This window comes from Moschus berezovskii, chromosome 1 (genome assembly GCF_049115385.1).
Source record: "Moschus berezovskii isolate FMDL1 chromosome 1, NW_MosBer_1.0, whole genome shotgun sequence".
In the NCBI taxonomy this organism is placed as follows: Eukaryota; Metazoa; Chordata; class Mammalia; order Artiodactyla; family Moschidae; genus Moschus; species Moschus berezovskii.
In genome coordinates this window covers 118,126,925-118,148,217 of record NC_142460.1, presented here as the reverse complement: position 1 = coordinate 118,148,217, position 21,293 = coordinate 118,126,925, and the positions used below count along the sequence as shown (strand labels likewise).

Below are 21,293 nucleotides of genomic sequence, written 5' to 3'. Positions count from 1 at the left end.
TGAATGCAGAGTTCCAAAGAATAGCAAGGAGAGATAAGAAAGCCTTCCTCAGTGATCGATGCAAAGAAATAGAGAAAAACAACAGAATAGGAAAAACAAGAGATCTCTTCAAGAAAATTAGAGATTCCAAGGGAACATTTCATGCAAAGATGGGCTCGATAAAGGACAGAAATGGTATGGACCTAAGAGAGGCAGAAGATATTAAGAAGAGGTGGCAAGAATACACAGAAGAACTGTAGAAAAAAGATCTTCACAACCAAGATAGTCATGATAACGTGATCACTGACCTAGAGCCAGACATCTTGGAATGTGAAGTCAAGTGGGCCTTAGAGAGCATCAATACGAACAAAGCTAGTCGAGGTGATGGAATTCCAGTTGAGCTATTTCAAATCCTGAAAGATGATGCTGTGGAAGTGCTGCACTCAATATGCCAGCAAATTTGGAAAACTCAGCAGTGACCACATGACTGGAAGAGGTCAGTCTTCATTCCAATCCCAAAGAAAGGGAATGCCAAAGAATGCTCAAACTACCGCACAATTGCACTCATCTCACACGCTAGTAAAGTCATGCTCAAAATTCTCCAAGCCAGGCTTCAGCACTATGTGAACCGTGAACTCCCAGATGTTCAAGCAGGTTTTAGAAAAGGCAGAGGCACCAGAGATCAAATTGCCAACATCCACTGGATCATGGAGAAAGCGAGAGAGTTCCAGAAAACCATCTGTTTCATTGACTATGCCAAAGCCTTTGACTGTGTGGATCACAATAAACTGTGGAAAATTCTGAAAGAGATGGGCATACCAGACCACCTGACCTGCCTCTTGAGAAACCTGTATGCAGGTCAGGAAGCAACAGTCAGAACTGGACATGGAACAACAGACTGGTTCCAAATAGGAAAAGGAGTACATCAAGGCTGTATATTGTCACCTTGCTTATTTAACTTCTATGCAGAGTACATCATGAGGAACGCTGGGCTGGAAGAAGCACAAGCTGGAATCAAGATTGCCGGGAGAAATATCAATAACCTCAGATATGCAGATGACACGACCCTTATGGCAGAAAGTGAAGAGGAACTCAAAAGCCTCTTGATGAAAGTGAAAGAGGAAAGTGAAAAGGTTGACTTGAAGCTCAACATTCAGAAAACAAAGATCATGGCATCTGGTCCCATCACTTCGTGGGAAATAGATGGAAAAACAGTGGAAACAGTGTCAGACTTTATTTTTGGGGGCTCCAAAATCATTGCAGATGCTGACTGCAGCCAGGAAATTAAAAGACGCTTGCTCCTTGGAAGGAAAGTTATGACCAACCTAGATAGCATATTAAAAAGCAGAGACATTACTTTGCCAACCAAGGTCCGTCTAGTCAAGGCAATGGTTTTTCCCGTGGTCATGTATGGATGTGAGAGTTGGACAGTGAAGAAGGCTGATCGCTGAAGAATTGATGCTTTTGAACTGTGGTGTTGGAGAAGACTCTTGAGAGTCCCCTGGACTGCAAGGAGATCCAACCAGTCCATTCTAGAGGAGATCAATCCTGGGTGTTCACTGGAAGGACTGATGCTAAAGCTGAAACTCCAATACTTTGGCCACCTCATGCGATGAGTTGACTCACTGGAAAAGACTCTGATGCTGGGAGGGATTGGGGGCAGGAGGAGAAGGGGACGACAGAGAATGAGATGGCTGGATGGCATCACCGACTCGATGGACGTGAGTTTGGGTGAACTCCAGGAGTTGGTGATGGACAGGGAGGCCTGGCGTGCTGTGATTCATGGGGTCCCAGAGAGTCGGACACGACTGAGTGACTGAACTGAACTGAACTGAATCAATATAGAACCACAGAAGTCTCTTTTAAGTAATGGGAGTTTTTAAGGGAGAAACAATGGGAGTAACAGGAGTAATAACATGTCTAAATCTGTTTAAAAACAATACTTTGGTAGTTTGGGGGTAGGGTTGTTAAGAACAGAGGCAGAGAAACCAATTCCCAGGCTTTTTCAACAATGTAGGTAAAGCATCAAAAGAACATTGTGCTCAGTCTTGTCCAACTCTTTGAGATCCCATGCGCTGTAGCCCATCAGGCTCCTCTGTCCATGGGATTCTCCAGGCAAGAATACTAGAGTGGGTTGCCATTTCCTCCTCCAGGGGATCTTCCTGACTCAGGGATCAAACCTGCGTCTCCTGCATTGGCAGGTGGATTCTTTACCACTAGCGCCAACTGGGAAGCCCAATCTGGATAAGATCATGAAGCAAGTCAGGCAATGGGATGAGAAATGGAGTTTGAGGTGAATCAAAGAGCTAATTAGGAGGTAGCAATTTAGAGAATAATTGGTTCTGGGGTTGAAAAAAATCATCTCTGAGAATGACATTGAGATACAGAATCTTTCACCTTGTCATGCAGGAGTGGGGTTTGAAAAGGAGGTTGAACAGCTTGGGTGTCATTTTGAGAGTGGACAGAACTGGAGACCACTAAGCAACGCTGGTCAATTAGTGGCTACAGTTAGCAACTTCAGACCACAGTCACAGGTATCCTGTTCAGAGACTCTTGGCTTTCTGTTCTCTCTGTTCCTCCAAGCTGCCTGACAGCTGATGGCAAATGCCTGCAACCAGAGCAAAAATAAAGCACTGAAGCTTCCAGATCCTCATTTAGGGGGATACTCCCCCAACTTAAAAAGGAAAAGCTGAGTCAAGAGCGCCTGCCTCCACTTCCAGGAGATTCATCTTCTTGCAGTTTCTCTTTCTGTTATATTCTAGTCATGGAGCATGGCTGTCCCCAAGAATGGCCAGAGATCTTTTTTGCTTAAGCAGAAAAGAGGCTAGTTTGTTTGAACCAGACTTTGTTAAAGTCTTGGGGATTACAAAAAGAAAATACTTGAGGAGAACATGAAACTCCCAACCTCATAAGATACAGCCCACACTCTTAGATCACACAGCCCATCTCATCCTCATGAATTCCAAGGAAAACGTGGGAACCCCCTGCACCTCCATCCTTGATCTCAAACTCCTTCCTCTTGGTAGATGCTCTCTCTAACTCCCACGTCTCCAATGTCACAGCATGCTGGGTGAGTGATATTATTCTGGATTAATAGTTTTGTTCATAGCTGCCCTCAGTCCCCAGGAATCCTGACCCCCCCCTCCAAAAAGTTGTATCATTTGTACCATACTTAAGTTTTAAAGTAATAAAACAATTTTGATGAATGCTTAAATTTAGAAAAAAAAAAATTAAAATTGCTCTTACTTTTAAAAGACCTTCAGAAAATATTAACAAACCTTCCCAAATGGGTCCCCAACAAGGATTCTTCTGTCCAGTGTTGTTTCAGCCAATAGAATGGGACCGAGTTGGGCTCAAAAGCAAAGAGAAGTTTCTTACTTTGATTACGGCGTAGAGAGGTAGGAGCGCTCGCTCTACTAGGTGTGGCTGCTTTACAGAGATCTTCTTGCAGGGATGTTCTCGGAAGAGTTCTTGGGGAGGGGTGCAGCTGTGCTGCTCCTGCCTTTGACTCAGATCGCACTGCAGGCTGCGGCCTCCCTGCGCGTGGCCAGCTGCCGCCATCTTGGATTGAAGTCGTTCGCAGTGTCTCTGCGCACTGCCCGGGCTGCGTCGGGCGTAGCCATTTTCCAGGAGGAACTGTGGTCTGAATTGCCTGTTTGATTCCACTGCATGGAACACCCTTTGAGCAAGTGAAACTAGAGTAATCACAAAGGACAAGAAGGTTAGGCTTTATTTTATTGCGCAGATTCTGTTTCTATTCCCTCGGAATTATTAATGGGCTTTGCTGGTGACAAAAAACTTTCATGTTTTTGTATAGTCCCTTCTATTTTGCTTATATTTTTATATAGTCTTAATTATGCTGCATCTGCTTTTTGTTATGTTTATTATAGCATAGTGAAAATTTTATATTGTTTTTTATATACTTTATCTTTTTAAACAAGTCTTAAAGTACCATAATTATATTACCAATTCTATATTTGAGGCTATTATTGCTTCCAATGTAAAATGTTTTTTAATTCAAATTATACTAATTATAGAAAATTTGGAATATAGAAAAAAATAATAAAAATGATAAAAAGCCCCAGTACGTGAAACTGTGATCATCGATGTACAGATTTGATTTCAACTTTTTTCATTTAGCCTAATAAGGTTAGGTGGCTTATCTGGTTATAAGGGTTTGGCCTTACATGGTTATTCCTCATACAGGAAATGGATTCTAAGGTTATTGCAAGTCATTTGATTCTGTTTAGGCTCTTGTCTCAGCACAACATCCCAGGCTCTCTTTCTCCATGCTGAGGCCAGCTGAAATATGTTTCCAGATAGAACATCTGCCACCCTGTCCTCCCAGTGGTCCGATCCTCCAAGCCACCGCTCTTAATCCCTCATTTTCTTGTTTTCCTTTCTTAGAAGAAACAAGTTTTTGTAGGCTTCCACTCTTCTTGTGAGACCAGCAAAGTCTCCAAAACTGCATCCTCTCCAGGGCTAGTTCTGTGTTGGGATCTTTCCTAGGATCCCCCAGTCTGCAGCTCCCATAATGCTCAAAGCAGGAATCGGTAGTTTTCTTTACAGCAAAGTTCTGAAGTGCAGAAAACAGACTAACGAATGAACCTTTGTGTGTGTGTGTATATATATATATATATATATTTTTTTTTTTTTTTACATTGCTGAGTGTTGTATAATTTCTTTACTCAGCAAGCCTGGGAAATATGTAAGTAGTCATCAGTTTCACAGATGTGGGAATTACGGTTCAGAGAGGTTAAATGACTTGCTTTAAATAGTCACAAAATTATATCATTTGACTGTCAAATGAGAACTCTCTTTCCTATCAAAATTACATTCTTCTCAGGGTAAAAATAAGTGATACTGTAGTAGAGAGAGTACACAAGTTGGCCTAATAAGGGGGTAGGGGGCAAAATAGCAGGGAGAACAAGGTGAAAGGAGAGTGGAAGAGCGTAGAGAGACCCAACAAAAGTCACAGATTGTAGGGAAAACAATAATCTGGTACCCTGATGGTTTAAAAATGCTTGTTTGTGTATGTGTTTGGGGTGGGGAGTGGGACGGGGGAGGAGTTCCTGATTTGATCCACACATATACCAATTGGCTGTCCTCCATTCTTATAAGAACAGGATGAGGTCTTCCTTTCCTTCAGGGACAGTTTCAGTTGTATGTTTGGTGACACAGAGTTTGAGCCTCAAATCAGATTAGTGTCAGTGCACACTGCAACTTTCCTCTTCACCATGCTCTTCATTGCTCCTCCAAACCATGCTGCGGTGCTCTCTCGGCTCACTCTGGTGCTTGGCACTGTCTCAAGCTCCTGGACAATGATCTCCCCCAGCCCACACTTAATCATGCAGGCTGCCACTGCCTTGCTGGCTTCAGAGGAGTGGGTGGGCTGGAAGGCTACATTTTCCTTCACTGCCTCAACACTCAGTTCCTCATAGTACCACTGAACAGGGCTATGGGGTATAACATGCTCTATTCAAGGTTTCAGGTTGATCAGAGCAAACGTCTCTTGTTGACTGAAGGGACAAGATATAGTGGTGCAGTAGAGCTTGCCAATTTTCTATACATTGTCCATTTCCACTTTTTACTTAGTGGCATAATCCTGATTTCATTTGAGGCAGTAATGTACTCTAATGGATATATTTTTCAGTTGTAGTTAACTGTGGCCTCATGGCTAAGATGGGCTTCCCAGGTGGTGCCACAGTAGAGTATAGTAAAGTAGTAAAGTATCCGCCTGACAATGCAGTAAAGTAGTAAAGTATCTGCCTGACAATGCAGGAGCCACAAGAGACGTGGGTTCCATCTCTGGGTCAGAAAGATCCCCTGGAGTAGGAAATGGCAACCCACTCCAGTATTCTTGCCTGGAAGATTCCATGGACAGAAGAGCCTGGTAGGCTACAGTCCATGGAGTTGCAAGAGTCAGACACAACTGAGCACAGCTCTATTATCCAGTTAATGTCCATCTATCATATGGCTAAGATAAAGTCATTGAAATCATTGCTGGACTTCCAAATAGGGTCCCTTTGGAAAATAGTATTTATTCCTCTTTCTGTGTCTCCCTTTGTCTCTCATGCTGTCTGGAATGGGGATGCATGCGGCTAGAGCTCCAGCAATCATTATGACCCCCTTGTGAAGCCACAGTGAAATATACAGAGCAGCTGAATGCCTAATGATTTCATGGTTCACCATATCATCCTATATTCCTACCTCTGGGTTTAACAAAATAAACGGTTTTCTGGGTCTTACATATGAAATATTTTGTTAACCTTAGGTATTTTAACCACTATTAGGGCTAATTTAATTTGGGGGCAGATTTTAAGTTTTAACATTTTTGAAGTGACTATTACAGTGACTTTTCTTTTTACGCCATTGTTAGTTTTTTAAACTGCCAAAGCTGATTATAACTTAAACAGAGTAATTTTATGTTCTACTTGTTAAGTAGAAAGTGAAACAATATTTTGGTAAATGATTAAGTATTAGGCTTGTAAAGTGTTCTTATGGAGTAATTCTACTTCTAGGAATAAATCCTAAGGATTATGTATGTATGTATGAAGCTTTAGGAACAAAGCCATTTACATTATAAGAAGAATAGAAACCACCTAAATAGCAACATAATAAAATGGGTAATAAAATATGATATATTCATTGAATTAAGAAATTTGAGAAAAAAATAACATTTTTTATTTTAAAAAGTATTTTGTGGTAACAATTTAAACAATATTGAAGTTTCTGAAGTAAAGTTATATTCTTCCTCTTCTATGTAAGATCCACACCCTTAACCACTTAGTCTAGTATTTGTTTTTCCACAGTTTTTCCTTGTCTATGCAGATGACACTACCCTTATGGCAGAAAGTGAAGAGGAACTAAAAAGCCTCTTGATGAAAGTGAAAGAGGAGAGTGTAAAGGTTGGCTTGAAGCTCAACATTCAGAAAACAAAGATCATGGCATCTGGTCCCATCACTTCATGGGAAATAGGTGGAAAAACAGTGGAAACAGTGTCAGACTTTATTTTTTTGGGCTCCAAAATCACTGCAGATGCTGATTGCAGCCATGAAATTAAAAGACGCTTGCTCCTTGGAAGGAAAGTTATGACCAACCTTGATAGCATGTTAAAAAGCAGAGACATTACTTTGCCAACAAAGGTCCATCTAGTCAAGGCTATGGTTTTTCCCGTGGTCATGTATGGATGTGAGAGTTGGACTGTGAAGAAAGCTGATCGCCGAAGAATTGATGCTTTTGAACTGTAGTGTTGGAGAAGACTCTTGAGAGTCCCTTGGACTGCAAGGAGATCCAACCAGTCCATTCTAAAGATCCAACCAGTCCATTCAATCCTGGGTGTTCATTGGAAGGACTGATGCTAAAGCTGAAACTCCAATACTTTGGCCACCTCATGCGACGAGTTGACTCCCTGGAAAAGACTCTGATGCTGGGAAAGGTTGGGGGCGGGAGGAGAAGGGGACGACAGAGAATGAGATGGCTGGATGGCATCACCGACTCTGTGGACATGAGTTTGAGTGAACTCCGGGAGTTGGTGATGGACAGGGAGGCCTGGCGTGCTGTGATTCACGGGGTTGCGGAGAGTCGGACACGACTGAGCAACTGAACTGAACTGAACTGATCTGATGTAAACAAATACAGATACGCACTCAAATATAGCAGATTAAAATTGGATTATAACACATATGTAAAATAAAAATTATCAGTAACATGGAGAAATACCCATAGTACAATAAAAAGTCTTATAGGTAATATAAAATTTGATATACAACAAGATCCCAATTATATTCCAGAAAGTGCCCAGCAAAAAGAAAAGACTGGAGTGAGATATATAATAAACAAAAGTGAATAAATTAATACATATTTCCAATATTAATAAATGTGGGGTAAGTCACTTCAGTTGTGTCCGACTCTGTGAGACCCTATGGAAGTATAGTCGGCCAGGCTCCTCTGTCATGGGATTCTCCAGGCAAGAATACTGGAGTGAATCGCCATCTCCTCCTCTAGGGGACATTCTCAACCCAGGGATTGAACCCATGTCTGTTACATTTCCTCACTGGCAGACAGGTTCTTTACCACTAGTGCCACCTGGGAAACCCCTATTAAATACTTTGCTATTAATAATAAATGCTATTTTCTCCTCAGTTTAGTTCAGTCACTCAGTTGTTTCCGACTCTTTGAGACCCCATGGACTGCGGCTTGACATACAGAATTTTTTCCACACTCCCCACAAGGCTAAATGTGAAAGACATCTTACTATATTTCAGAGGAAATATGGGAGGCTGAGAGCACATATGTGAACCACCTGCCTCCCAGTCCCATCCAAAATGACCTAGAAAATTTTAAAATATGTAAAACCCTAAATCAGTACTGGAAGCTAGGGAAGGAAACCACACGAATGCCAGAAACTTCAAAGAATTTCTTCTAAATCCTGTGCAGTTGGGACCAGATTAAAGGACATCCAGGGCCTATCTGCCAGTCACCAATGAGCAGCCTGACCTAGAGAGACGAGGCCTGGAGGCTGACTACAGGACCCATCAGTGATTCTTTTGGCTCTTGAAAATTGAATGAGTTTGAAGGTAGCAAGGTAGCAAATAATGGTAAATGTTTCAAGCAGAGAGCCCATGCACAGTGGCAATAATTATATTGCTGGATAGTTTCCCCAAGCTTTGGAGACCTTCACTGCCTCTGTGGAACTGGGTGTGAAGGAGAGGCCTAAATGGCTCCCTCAAGCAGCACTCTGTCACTAGCTGTAGTGTTCTTTGCTGATGTACCTGGCTAGAGGCCTTGGCCTGGACAACTGTATCACACACAAGCAGTGAGCTTGGAGAGGGGAGTGGTGTCCACAGAAACTCTAGACAGGAATTACACCACCAAGTCTGTCAAATAGCACAGCTCTTTCACAAAATACAAAGAAAAGACTTTATAAATAGTTTAGATGGCTCCCCCCCGCCAAATTTTGACCTCACCTTCACACAACACTTATCAGGGCTTCCCTGATAGCTCAGTTGGTAAAGAATCTGCCTGCGATGCAGGAGACCCCAGTTCGATTCTTGGGTTGGGAAGATCCACTGGAGAAGGGATAGGCTACCCACTCCAGTATTCTTGGGATTCCCTTGTGGCTCAGCTGGTAAAGAATCCACCTGCAATGTGGGAGACCTGGGTTTGACCCCTGGGTTGGGAAGATCCCCTGGAGAAGGGAAACGCTACCCACTTCAGTATTCTGTCCTGGAGAATTCAATGGACTGTATAGTCCACGGGGTAGCAAAGAGTCAGACACGACTAAGTGACTTTCACTTTCACTTTCTTTTCACGCAACACGTAAGCATTAATGTGAGACAGAGCATTGATGTAAACATGAAAAGTGAACCCATAAAGCTTCTTGAGGAAAACACAACATCTTCATGACTTTGTTTGAGAAAATTTCTTAAATAGGATACCAAAACTCTAACCTGAAAATAAAAGATTGAAAATTTGAACTTTATGAAACAAATAATTTATGCCTATTAAAAGATGACATTAAGAGAGTAACAAGGCAAACTTCAGACTGATAGAAGATATTTGCAATAGATGTTAACTGACAAAAAACTCATATTCAGACTGTACAAAGAATAAGATCAAATAAAAGAGTAAAACTGAAAAACGAACTAAAAATGGATAAAATACTTGAACAATCACTTTAGATAAGTTGATAGATTAATAATAAGTGTAAACATTATTAATTAGAGGAAAAAGCAAGTAGCTAACAATACGAAGTGTTGGCAAAGATGTAGAGCAACTGGAACTGTCATAAATTGTTGGTAGGAATATAAACTTAATTTTAAAAAATTAATTTAGAAAAATGTTTAACAGTGTCTACTAAAACATATGTATACCCCATGGCCCAGAATTCCAATTTTAGATGTATACCCTACATAAATAAGTACTTGTATCTATCAAAATATGTGTGCAAGGATAGTCAAAGCAAGCAGCTTTATTTATGAAGTCAAAAGTATATATATTTCAGAATATTCACATCCATGCAAAAAAAGAAAAGAAAAACTACTGCTATATGCAAAAAAAAAAGGATTAGTCTGAACATAATGTTAAACAAAACAAAACAGAGTTAAAAGAGTAGAATGATGGCTGGGTTCATCGAGGAGCAGATTCCAAGACTGAATTAAAAGTGCAGTTTTGCTGGGAATAGGAGTGGATGGAGAAAGCCTTCACCCCTGACATTTAATGAAGGAAGGGAAGAAAGGGTAGAAAGAGCCTTGGCTAGTAGTGTAGTTCTGGGGAAATCTTGGCTAGCTCGAAGAGGAGCTTCAACACAAAGATTTCCCATAGAAGGTTGCCTAACTGCCAGAAATGGCACACCCTTGTACCACCATGTTCAGTAATCAACTCTCACTATCCAGAAAGAGCATGATCTTGACTCAGAAGCTGAGGCACTCACATCTGGAGACTGTCAACCAACTGTACTCCTTGTGACAGTCGCTCTCTTGAAGGGAGATCTGAGTAACATACCTCCGTGGCTGTCAAAGGGACAGCTGCTCTTGTGTGAAGTCCAAAGCCGTCAAATCTAGTCTGCAGGCATAATCATAAGAGCAAGGGGTTGTGACTCAGAGAGGGTGGGAAGAAGCCTGATGGGTAGTAGAAAGTACTGTATTTTTAGATCTGCACAATGTTATGTAAGTATGTACATTTTTACATATATATTTAATGGCAAGCCACTCCAGTACTCTTGCCTAGAAAATCCCATGGAGGGAGGAGCCTGGTAGGCTGTAGTCCGTGGGGTCGCTAAGGGTCGGACACGACTGAGCAACTTCACTTTCGCTTTTCACTTTCACACATTGGAGAAGGAAATGGCAACCCACTCCAGTGTTCTTGCCTGGAGAATCCCAGGGACGGGGGAGCCTGGTGGGCTGCCGTCTATGGGGTCACACAGAGTCGGACATGACTGAAGTGACTTAGCAGCAGCATGGTCAGTTCAGTTCAGTCGCTCAGGCATGTCCGACTCTTTGCGACCCCATGAATCACAGCACGCCAGGCCTCCCTGTCCATTACCAACTCCCGGAGTTCACTCAAACTCATGTCCATCGAGTCGGTGATGCCATCCAGCCATCTCATTCTCTGTTGTCCCCGTCTCCTCCCGCCCCCAATCTTTCCCAGCATAAGAGTCTTTTCCAGTGAGTCAACTCTTCACATGAGGTGGCCAAAGTATTGGAGTTTCAGCTTTAGCATCAGTCCCTCCAATGAACACCCAGGATTGATCTCCTCTAGAATGGACTGGTTGGATCTCCTTGCAGTCCAAGGGACTCTCAAGAGTCTTCTCCAACACCACAGTTCGAAAGCACCAATTCTTCAGTGCTCAGCTTTCTTCACAGTCCAACTCTCACATCCATACATGACCACGGGAAAAACCATAGCCTTGACTAGATGGACCTTGGTTGGCAAAGTAATGTCTCTGCTTTTTAATATACCATCTAAGTTGGTCATAACTTTCCTTCCAAGGAGTAAGCGTCTTTTAATTTCATGGCTGCAATCAGCATCTGCAGTGATTTTGGAACCCCAAAAAATAAAGTCTGACACTGTCTCCACTGTTTCCCCATCTATTTCCCATGAAGTGATGGGACCAGATGCCATGATCTCTGTTTTCTGAATGTTGAGCTTCAAGCCAACCTTTTCACTCTCTTCTTTCACTTTCATCAAGAGGCTTTTTAGTTCCTCTTCACTCTCTGCCATAAGGGTGGTGTCATCTGCATATCTGAGATTATTGATATTTCTCCCGGCAATCTTGATTCCATCTTGTGCTTCTTCCAGCCCAGCGTTCCTCATGATATACTCTGCATAGAAGTTAAATAAGCAGGGTGACAATATACAACCTTGACATACTCTTTTTCCTATTTGGAACCAGTCTGTTGTTCCATGTACAGTTCTAACTGTTGCTTCCTGACCTGCATACGGGTTTCTCAAGTGGCAGGTCAGATGGTCTGGTATTCCCATCTCTTGAAGAATTTCCCACAGTTTATTGTGATCCACACAGTCAAAGGCTTTGGCATAGTCAATGAAGCAGAAATAGATGTTTTTCTGGAACTCTCTTGCTTTCTCCATGATCCAGTGGATGTTGGCAATTTGATCTCTGGTGCCTCTGCCTTTTCTAAAACCTGCTTGTACGTCTGGAAGTGTATGATATGTAAGTTATATTTCTGTTAAACAAGGAAGGGAGTCCTTCCAAGATTACACATGGCCCTGATCACTGAAGTTGTTTGATTAAGGAGCTAGTCACGTGCCTTCTTTTAAGATTTAAGAGGTTCCTAAAAGTATTTTAACAGAGTTAAGACTTTAAAAAAAATCCTCGCCTGATTTCTGGAGGTGATAACTAAAGAAAACTCACGGTTTAAATATCAGAAAACTCCCATATCAGGTAGGACTAAGTTTGGCTGTGATGGTTACAAAATAATAGTAACTTAAATAAGATAGAATTTGTTTCACTATGAAGTAAAAAAAAGTCCAGAGGTAGACAGTCCAGGCCTGATTTGGTGCTACTCAATGGGTGCCTTCTATCTTGCTGTTCTGCCGTTCTTGGCTGATGGTTTTTACCTCCTGTCCAAGAGCTATAGTCATTTTATCTGTATTCCAGCCACAGGAAAAGATGACGAAGGACACTCTCCCTTCCATTTAGAGACACTTCCCAGAAGTTACACAGAGCACTTCCACTTAACTCCCACTGTGTAGAACTTAGTTTTATGAGCACACCCAGCTACAAAGGAGTCTGGGATGTGTAGGTTTTATTTCAAGTGCCAGGAGACCAGTAATAAACAGAGTTTTATTATAATACTAGGGACAAAGGGGAAATAGATATTGGGGAACAGCTAGCCTATTCTGCCATAACCCCGCAAAGAATTTGTAGTATAAAGGAAAGAAAACAAACATGCAAAAGGTAGAGAAAAGTCAGACATAGTTTTTAATATATATATATATAAATATATATAAACATTTATAGTTTAGGAATAGAAATTTTTAGATGCATCTGTACAATGATACTAATTTTAAGAACATACATACATTTGGAAATAAAATATAAACTGAACTAAGTTGAGGAGGGAGTTAGTTGAGAGAAAGAGCATTTTGAAGTTAATTACTGTGAGATTTTGTACTTGATTAGAAACACTGGGGAGCAGAACTGATTATGTAGAAAATGAATCATTAATACAGTTGATAAACTTGATGAATTTTCCCCTAGTGAATAAGATAGGGAAAACAGGTAAGGAAGGTGGGCATTTGAAGAGATAAAAGATGTGATACATGAACAGTGAAGAGTCATTGTGTGGATTATGGGGCTTTTCTGAACAAATAGAAGAAGAACAACATTTAAGACCACAACAAAGGAAACATTTATAAGCTGAAGGTAAATTTTAACCTGCAGATCAGCATAATTTCTTAAGTACCAGGAAAAAAATAAAATGAATAGAAATCTACATCTAGATATAACCTGGTCAAAGTCTGAGTTTCAAGATAAAATAGAGGTGAAATCCAGGCAGAAAAAATATTTTCCCACAAAGGAAGGAAAATGATTATTTCTCTGACGTATATTGGAGAGCTAAATATAATCTTTGGAGTGAAAAAGGTAAGAGGGCAGAAAGAGCAAATAACATTGGTAATTTATCAGGATTGAGATGTGGAGGTTCTATACTTGTATTAAAAAGGATGATGTTCCCTTTCTTGATAGAATCATTGTATTTTAAATTTCGAAGTAAAACTTAGAAGATGGGGATATGTGAGCACTTTCTAGAAAATCCACGTGATTTCCGCTACTTCATTTAGACCAGGAGTCTATCATAGTGTTCATGAGCCTTCATGCAGGGATCACAGAGACTGGAATAGTTTGTCTTTGAAGTGGCACGCAAATTTTATGATGTGGCCATTTTTCTGGGACTAGGAGTCAATTTGAACAAGTTCTTAAAAGAGTCTGTGACCCCACATAAGATCCAGAACCAGTACCAACTGCAGACTTTATTCAGGGAGACTACTTCAATGGGGTTTTGAGGTAGAGGAAAGAGATAGGGTTGAAGTCTGAATACAACAAGTAAAAGTAAGGACTTATGGTCAAAAGAGCAGGATGGAGGTCAGTGGATGGAAAACAACTGAGAAAGAACATCAGAGATAAAGGGGTATTCTGGCTGCGTGGACCTAACAGGAGTCTAGCTGAGCACAGGCCAGGATGATCAGTTACCACCAGGGAGGTGATGGAGGATGAGGAGTCCTGTCAGATTTGGAGCGGGATTAGATGTGGAAGGGGTGGGGGCGGTTCTTGCCAAACTGACTTAGCCAGGTTCTTGCTAACAGTGGTTCATGCAGATTGTATGGAAATGAAAAATAAAACCACAGAATTACAAATATTGTTAAAGGCAATAGACGGCAAGTCAAATACCAAAGAGAAATATGAAATACGTACTGACATCATAAGGATAAGGACCCAGTGATAAAATGAGAGAAAATAAGAAAAATATAAGGGAAAGATGCAGGAAATACGGCCAACATGTCCTAAGAATACAAAAAGGAGAAAAATAGAATGAATGTGTTGGAAGCAATAATCAAAGGAATAATAGGGGGAAATTGCTGAGTTTGTTGAACTTAAGTTTATGAGGCAGTAAAGAAGAGGCATAGTCACCTTGATATATCATGTTGAATGTTACAAGATTTAAGGAGAAGGAGAAAATCTATACAAGCATCCAGGCAAGAAAAAATAGCTTATTTCTTAAGCAGTGGTTCTCAGCCACAGCTATGTATTAAAGTCATGGGTGAGCCTTTAAAAAATACTAGTGTCTGGGCTTCATCTTTAAGCAGTCTGATTTAATTATTCTGGGAGGAGCCTTGGCCTTGATATTTTAAAAAATCTCACCCAGTGATTTGAATGTGCAGCTAGGGTTGAGAACCACTGCCCCTAGGGAAGGGAAATCATTGACTTTTCCTCTGGAGAACCAAAGACCATCGGTAAATGAGGACTGGCTCCCAAGGTTGGAAGGAAAAGAATGTTGTAATTGGTCAAGAGGTCATTTGTAGGAAAGACCAATATTCTCTTACAGTTCTCTGAAGGTACTTTCCTCACAGTTTAGGGATACAAACTAATCAACCTAAGAAGAGAGAAAGATAAAGAAACAGAATGAAAGTACCACAATGAAAAAAGAGATGATAGAAAGCAAAGGAAACTCTTTAAACCCAGATCAACATCTTAAAACCTGTCATCAATATATTTATTGTACAAGACAAAACAAATTTCAAAAGTCTTCAAAGTTGATAATGTAAAATAGCGAAAATAATTTAGATCTGAATTCCAGATTGCATCATTCAGGGGAGAGAATAAGGACAGTAAAGCCTAACAGGTTTTTCATTTCACACAGATGATAATTAACAGCTATGTTCTTAACCTTGATAAACAGAGATAAAAATATTTAAAATTTTAGTAACAAAAAGGTAATTACTAATAGAAAAAAATATAATTGAACTTTCCAAACGATAGAGAAATGAGCTAAGAAAACATAGTTGGTGAAAAATATAAAAGGATATAAAAACTACCATGCCATATTAACCTGTTTTTACTATATTATATATAACATGTACAGGAAAATACAAAAAATTGTAACAGTGGTCATCTTTAACAGATTGAGGTGATGGGGCTTGTGGTTTGTTTTCTTAGTAAAGTGTCTCAACTCTTCTAAATATTTTATAATTAGAACACTATTTTTATGTAATTTTTAAAAATCAATAAAAATTATAATTTTAAATTAATATCCACTTTTTTTATTGCCTATGCCCTTCTATAATGCTTATTTACTATAAAGAATAGAAGTTAAGTTTCTTAATGTGTTAAGTTTAGCAATTATAGGATTTAAAAAATCTGATTCCACATATTATTAAAGACTAAATGACTGTGAACACTATAAAGGTGCTTCTATTAACATTTCTTATTAAGTCACTTTCTGGAAGTAACGTGTTTGTGTAAAATCTTGCCAAAAACAAGAATATTAAAATGTGTTCTGCATTAGGAACAAATCCGCATCATAAGTATATTAGAAGTTAATAAGATTTAAAAGCAAAAATCATGAAACCAGAACCTGGGAAAACGTGCTTGCAACTATAAATTCTGTAATTAATTTGCTTTACAAGTTTTTTGGAGATGCTAGGTCACCAGTTGACATCTTGGATTTGCTTTTTATTCAGTCAGAACATATAAAAGAATATATTACTTGTGGCCAGATTGTAGTCTAAATATATTTTCTAACCAAATGTCCAGTTTTGATATGAAGAAAACTACATGGTCATGTTGTTCTTTAATTCCAATTCAGGCATTCCTTACTTCTGCCCCAGCAGAGATCTCAGGATTTTATTTAATTCATGTTTCCCCAGGCTTCCATAGCTTGAGGACAGTAATAGAGTCACATTAAAGATCAAATCTAAATTCCATGGGCTCCTACCTTACGTTCCAGGGGATATTTCTATAGGACTTCAGCTTCCTGCACTTCTCAAGTACTTATAAATGTCCCTGGACGTGTTCTGTGTGGTCTGCCTCTGCTAGCTGCATTTCCTACTGTGCCACCACCTACTAGACAACCATTGCAAGTCACCACATCTGAAGGTCCTATTGTATTTTGCAATAGGGAAGGCAATAAAGATCTTTGAGTCAAAGGTTTAAAGCTTCAGAGCATTGTGTTGAGAAGCAGGCAAAAAAGTTTCATCACTTTCTTACCACTGTGCAGCCAGCTAGTTTGGCTCTTGCCTCATCGCTGTGTTTGTAAGTAAAGCTATTCTTGTGTTTTATTTCTGATAGCCCTACTTTGTCTCTATGGGACTCAGTCCAGCAGGGTTTAAATCTAAGTGACAACCACTTTGCTACTCAAAATCATCCCTCCCATTCTTTGTCTAGTTCCTTCTTCTCTTAACGGTTAGGTCTCTCCACAGGGTGTTTCTTAATCCACATTCAAGTAGGTTTCTGGTGGGTTCTTTCCACAAGTTGGTCAGACGTGTCCACTAAGACTCAAGATGGGACTTGCACTGCACTCATACTCCAAACAGGCCGTATACTCTATACAAAAAAATGGTGTTGCTTGAAGTTTGTTCTAATCAATTTGCTATAAACTGGTCTTTTTTAAATAGCACACTATTAAAACACAGATTCAGTCATTATCAGTCGTAAGAGATTAAGTGGAATAGGCCAAGGTGATTGATATCATCATAGATCTCTTTGGGGGCGGGAGGAGAAGGGGACGACAGAGAATGAGATGGCTGGATGGCATCACCGACTCTGTGGACATGAGTTTGAGTGTACTCTGGGAGTTGGTGATGGACAGGGAGGCCTGGCGTGCTGTGATTCATGGGGTCGCAGAGAGTCGGACACGACTGAGCGACTGAACTGAACTGAACTGAACTGAATTCAGGAGAAATCCCTGTTAAGAAACAAGGAGAAAAAGTTATTATTGAAGAACAAGTTTGAAAACTGTTCCAGAAAGGTGCTCAGTGGGAGAAAATTTTTTAAAATAAAAATAACAGAATAAAGGATAAGTTGATTTCTTCTAGAAAAGTTTTGCTTCAGAAGGAGGATTCCATCAGGAAATAAAAGCATTGACTGTCAAGGAACTTAAGGAATAAGCAAGCCACAAATATTCAAGACCTTGTGAGGCTGGAGGATGGGAATAGGTAGATCCTGTGCTTCTGTATATAGTAGTAAGTGATGATGCAATATTAACACATTAATATGGAAAGGTCACAGGATTTTGGGTAATTAGAAGACAATTGGAAAAGGATGTGGTTAAGAGAGAAGAGACACTTTTTTTGACCATGCCATGCTTCATGTGGGATCTTAGTTCCCCAACCAGAGATTAGACCTGTTTCCCCTGCTTTTGGAGCACGGAGTCTTAACCATTGATCTGCCAGGGAAGTCCCAGTAATTTTAAAAAATACACATATTTCACAATGCCTTCTTTGTTTAAGCTGTTTGGAAGCCAAGGACTTCCCTCATGCTTTCCAGGAGTTTTTGTTTGTTTCTCTGCTTTGGTCTTGCATTTATTTATATTGATAAGAAGAACTACCCAACTAGCCAGGTTATTAAATGTATGTTAACCCTAGTATGACTTCATCCCCTGCTGTGCTAGTCTTGCAATACGGCACCAGGGAGCAATTTCCTCCAAAATGGCAACCAACAGGGGAATAGATTCCAGGAAGGAAATCTCAAGCAACTTCCAAGAATGGTGACAAGAATATTTTATGTAGCTGCAATGAGATATCACCTCATACCTACTAGAATGGCTATTATCAAAAAGATTAGCGATAACAAATGTTGGTGAGGATATGGAGAAAAAGGAAATATGACACATGGTTGCTGGGAATGTAAGTTAGTACAGCCACAGTGGAGAACAGTATGGACGTTTCTCAAAAAATTAAAAATAGAACTTCCAAATGATGCAGCAATCCCACACCTGGGTACATATCCAAAAGATACAAAATCATTATCTCAAAAAGGTATCTGCCCACCCTCCTCACTGTGTTCATTGCCACATTATTTACAATAGCTAAGGCATGGAAATAACTGTGTTCATCAGTGGATGAATGGATAAAGAAAATGTGGTGTGAAAAAGAATATATACAATAAATATTATTGTATCTGTATACAACAATATTGTATATATTTCACCCTATTTATTTCCTTTGAATAGTATTGTGTTAAAGAAAATATACAATAAATATTATTCAGCCATAAAAAAAGAAGGAAATCCTGCCATTTGTAACAACTGAATGAAATTTGAGGGCATTTGAGGCTAAGTAAAATGTCAGACAGAGAAAGACAAATACTCTATGATCTCATATGTGTGGAATCTAAAAAAGCCAAATGCAAACAGAGCGTAGAATGGTTTGTTAGGGGCTGGCAGCTGGGGAAAATGGGGAGATATTGGCCAAAGTGTACAAACATGCAATTATAAAATGAAAAAGTTCTGAGGTTCTAACGTACAGCATGGTGATTACAGTTAACACTAATGTGTTGTTTGCTTGAAATTTGCTAAGAGGATAGATCTTAAATGTTCTCAATACACACACACACACACACACACACACACACACACACACAAGGTAACTACATGAAGTGATAGATAAGTGAACTAATTTTATTGTGGTAATCATCTCACAATGCATAAATATATCTAATCATCACTTTTGTCCACTTTAAATTTATATCATGTTATATGTCAATTATATCTCAGTAAAGTTGGTGGGGGTAGGGGAAGAATATTTTATTATAATTCCTAGGATAAAAGTTCTTATAATAAAAAGATAAGACCTTTTCAGTTTTTCAAGTGAAATACCAAAGAACATCTAATTTTAAAATCATATTTACTCATTCAAATACTTACTAACACTGTTAGTTTCTGGGCACAAGTCTATACCTGGTGAATATAGTGAGGTGTGAGATACTGCCCAGGGTTTCAGAGAGCTTACAGTCAACTGGGGACTTATGATGTAATCCAGGAATAGTGACAACTTTCCTTCCTCCAGCACTCCAGGCTCAGTGTTTCCTTGGACTTCATGCAACCCCGGTACTGTGCATAGTTTTCCTTTCATCATGCTTCTGGACTTCATTCAAATATTACCTCCCTCAGAGGGGTCTTCCCTGATTTTCACCTGCTCACATACCAGAACGTTATATAATCAATATTTCACCCTATTTATTCCCTTCAAAAATTTGTATCACATTTTTATTGGAAAATAATTTGTTCATGTATTTATTATTTTTCTTCTTCTACTAGAATGTAAACTCCATGAGAGTAGGATTCTTTCTTGGCTTAGTTATGTGTACGTGTCTCTCTAGCAGCAAGAAGACTGTCTGGTAAGGGCACTGTAACAGCACTGAATAAGAAAATGAATGAATGGAAGCTAGATGAATGAATTCAGTAGTTAGCTTATGTCAGTCCTGGAGTGTAAAGTCACGTGGACCTTAGGAAGCATTACTACCAGCAAAGCTAGTGGAGGCGATGGAATTCTAGCTGAGCTATTTTAAATCCTAAAAGATGATGCTATTAAAGTGCTGCACACAAAATATACCAACAAATTTGGAAAACTCAGCAGTGGCCACAGAACTGGAAGAGGTCAGTTTTCATTCCAATTCCAAAGAAGGGCAATGCCAAAGAATGTTCAAACTACTGCACGATTGTACTCATTTTACATTCTAGCAAGGTAATGCTCTCCACATACTTCAAGCTAGGCCTCAACAGTGTGTGAACCAAGAACTTCCAGATGTACACGCTGGATTTAGAAAAGGCAGAGGAACCAGAGATCAAATTTCCAACATCTGTTGGATCATAGAAAAAGCAAGTTAATTATAGGAAAACATCTACTTTTGCTTCATTGACTACCCTAAAGCCTTTGAATGTGTGGATCACAACAAACTGTGGAAAATTCTTTAAGAGATGGGAATACCATACCACCTTACTTGCCTCCTGAGAAACCTGAATGCAGGTCAAGAAGCAACAGAACCGGATATGGAACAACGGACTGGTTCCAAATTGTGAAAGGAGTATGTCCAGGCTGTATACCATCACCCTGCTTATTTAACTTATATGCAGAATATATCATGCGAAATGCCAGGCTGGATAAAGCAAAAGCTGGAATCAAGGTTGCCGGGAGAAATATCAAATAACCTCAGACATGCAGATGACACCACCCTAATGGCGGAAAGGGAAGAAGAACTAAAGAGCCTCTTGATGAAGGTGAAAGAGGAGAGTGAAAAAAATTGTTTAAAGCTCAACATTCAGAAAACTAAGATCATGGCATCCAGTCCCATAACTTCTTGGAGAATAGATGGGGAAACAATGGAAACAGTGACTGATCTGATTTTCTTGGGCTCCAAAATCACTGTGGACAGTGACTGCAGCCATGAAATTAAAAGACACTTGCTCCTTGGAAGAAAAGCTAGGACCAACTTAGCGTATTAAAAAGCAGAGATCACTTTGCCAACAAAGTTCTGTATAGTCAAAGCTATGATTTTTCCAGTAGTCATGTATGGATGTGAGAGGTGTACCATAAAGAAGGCTGAGTTCCAAAGAATTGATACTTTCAAACTGTGGTGCTGGAGAAGACGCTTGAGAGTCCCTTGGACAGCAAGGAGATCAGTCAGACAATCCTAAAGGAAATCAGCCCTGAATATTCTTTGGAAGGACTGCTGCTGAATCTGGAGCTCTAATACTTCAGCCACCTGATGCAGAGCCAACTCATTGGAAAATACCTTGCTCCTGGGAAAGATTGAGGGCAGGAGAAGAGGGGTGACAGAGGATGAGATGTTTGGA

General features: G+C 39.9%; 1 protein-coding gene across 4 annotated transcripts in view; it reads right to left on the bottom strand.

Moving 5' to 3' along the window:
- LOC148778833 (uncharacterized) overlaps positions 1–21,293 on the bottom strand; it is a 94,962-nt gene that overhangs the window by 41,447 nt on the left and 32,222 nt on the right. For 2 of the 4 annotated variants that reach the window (XR_016038109.1, XR_016038110.1), the window contains 2 exons: positions 3,358–3,674; positions 1,558–2,587 (listed from right to left, as the gene is read on the bottom strand). Coding sequence is in view for 1 of the 4 variants with exons in the window: in XM_088839092.1 (XP_088695218.1) it covers positions 2,471–2,587; positions 3,358–3,674 (434 nt within the window). In the remaining 3 variants the exon portion in view is untranslated. Of the gene's footprint in view, positions 1–1,557; positions 2,588–3,357; positions 3,675–11,415; positions 17,406–21,293 lie in introns of those variants that run through there. The other 2 variants (XM_088839092.1, XR_016038112.1) reach the window with 2 other exon arrangements.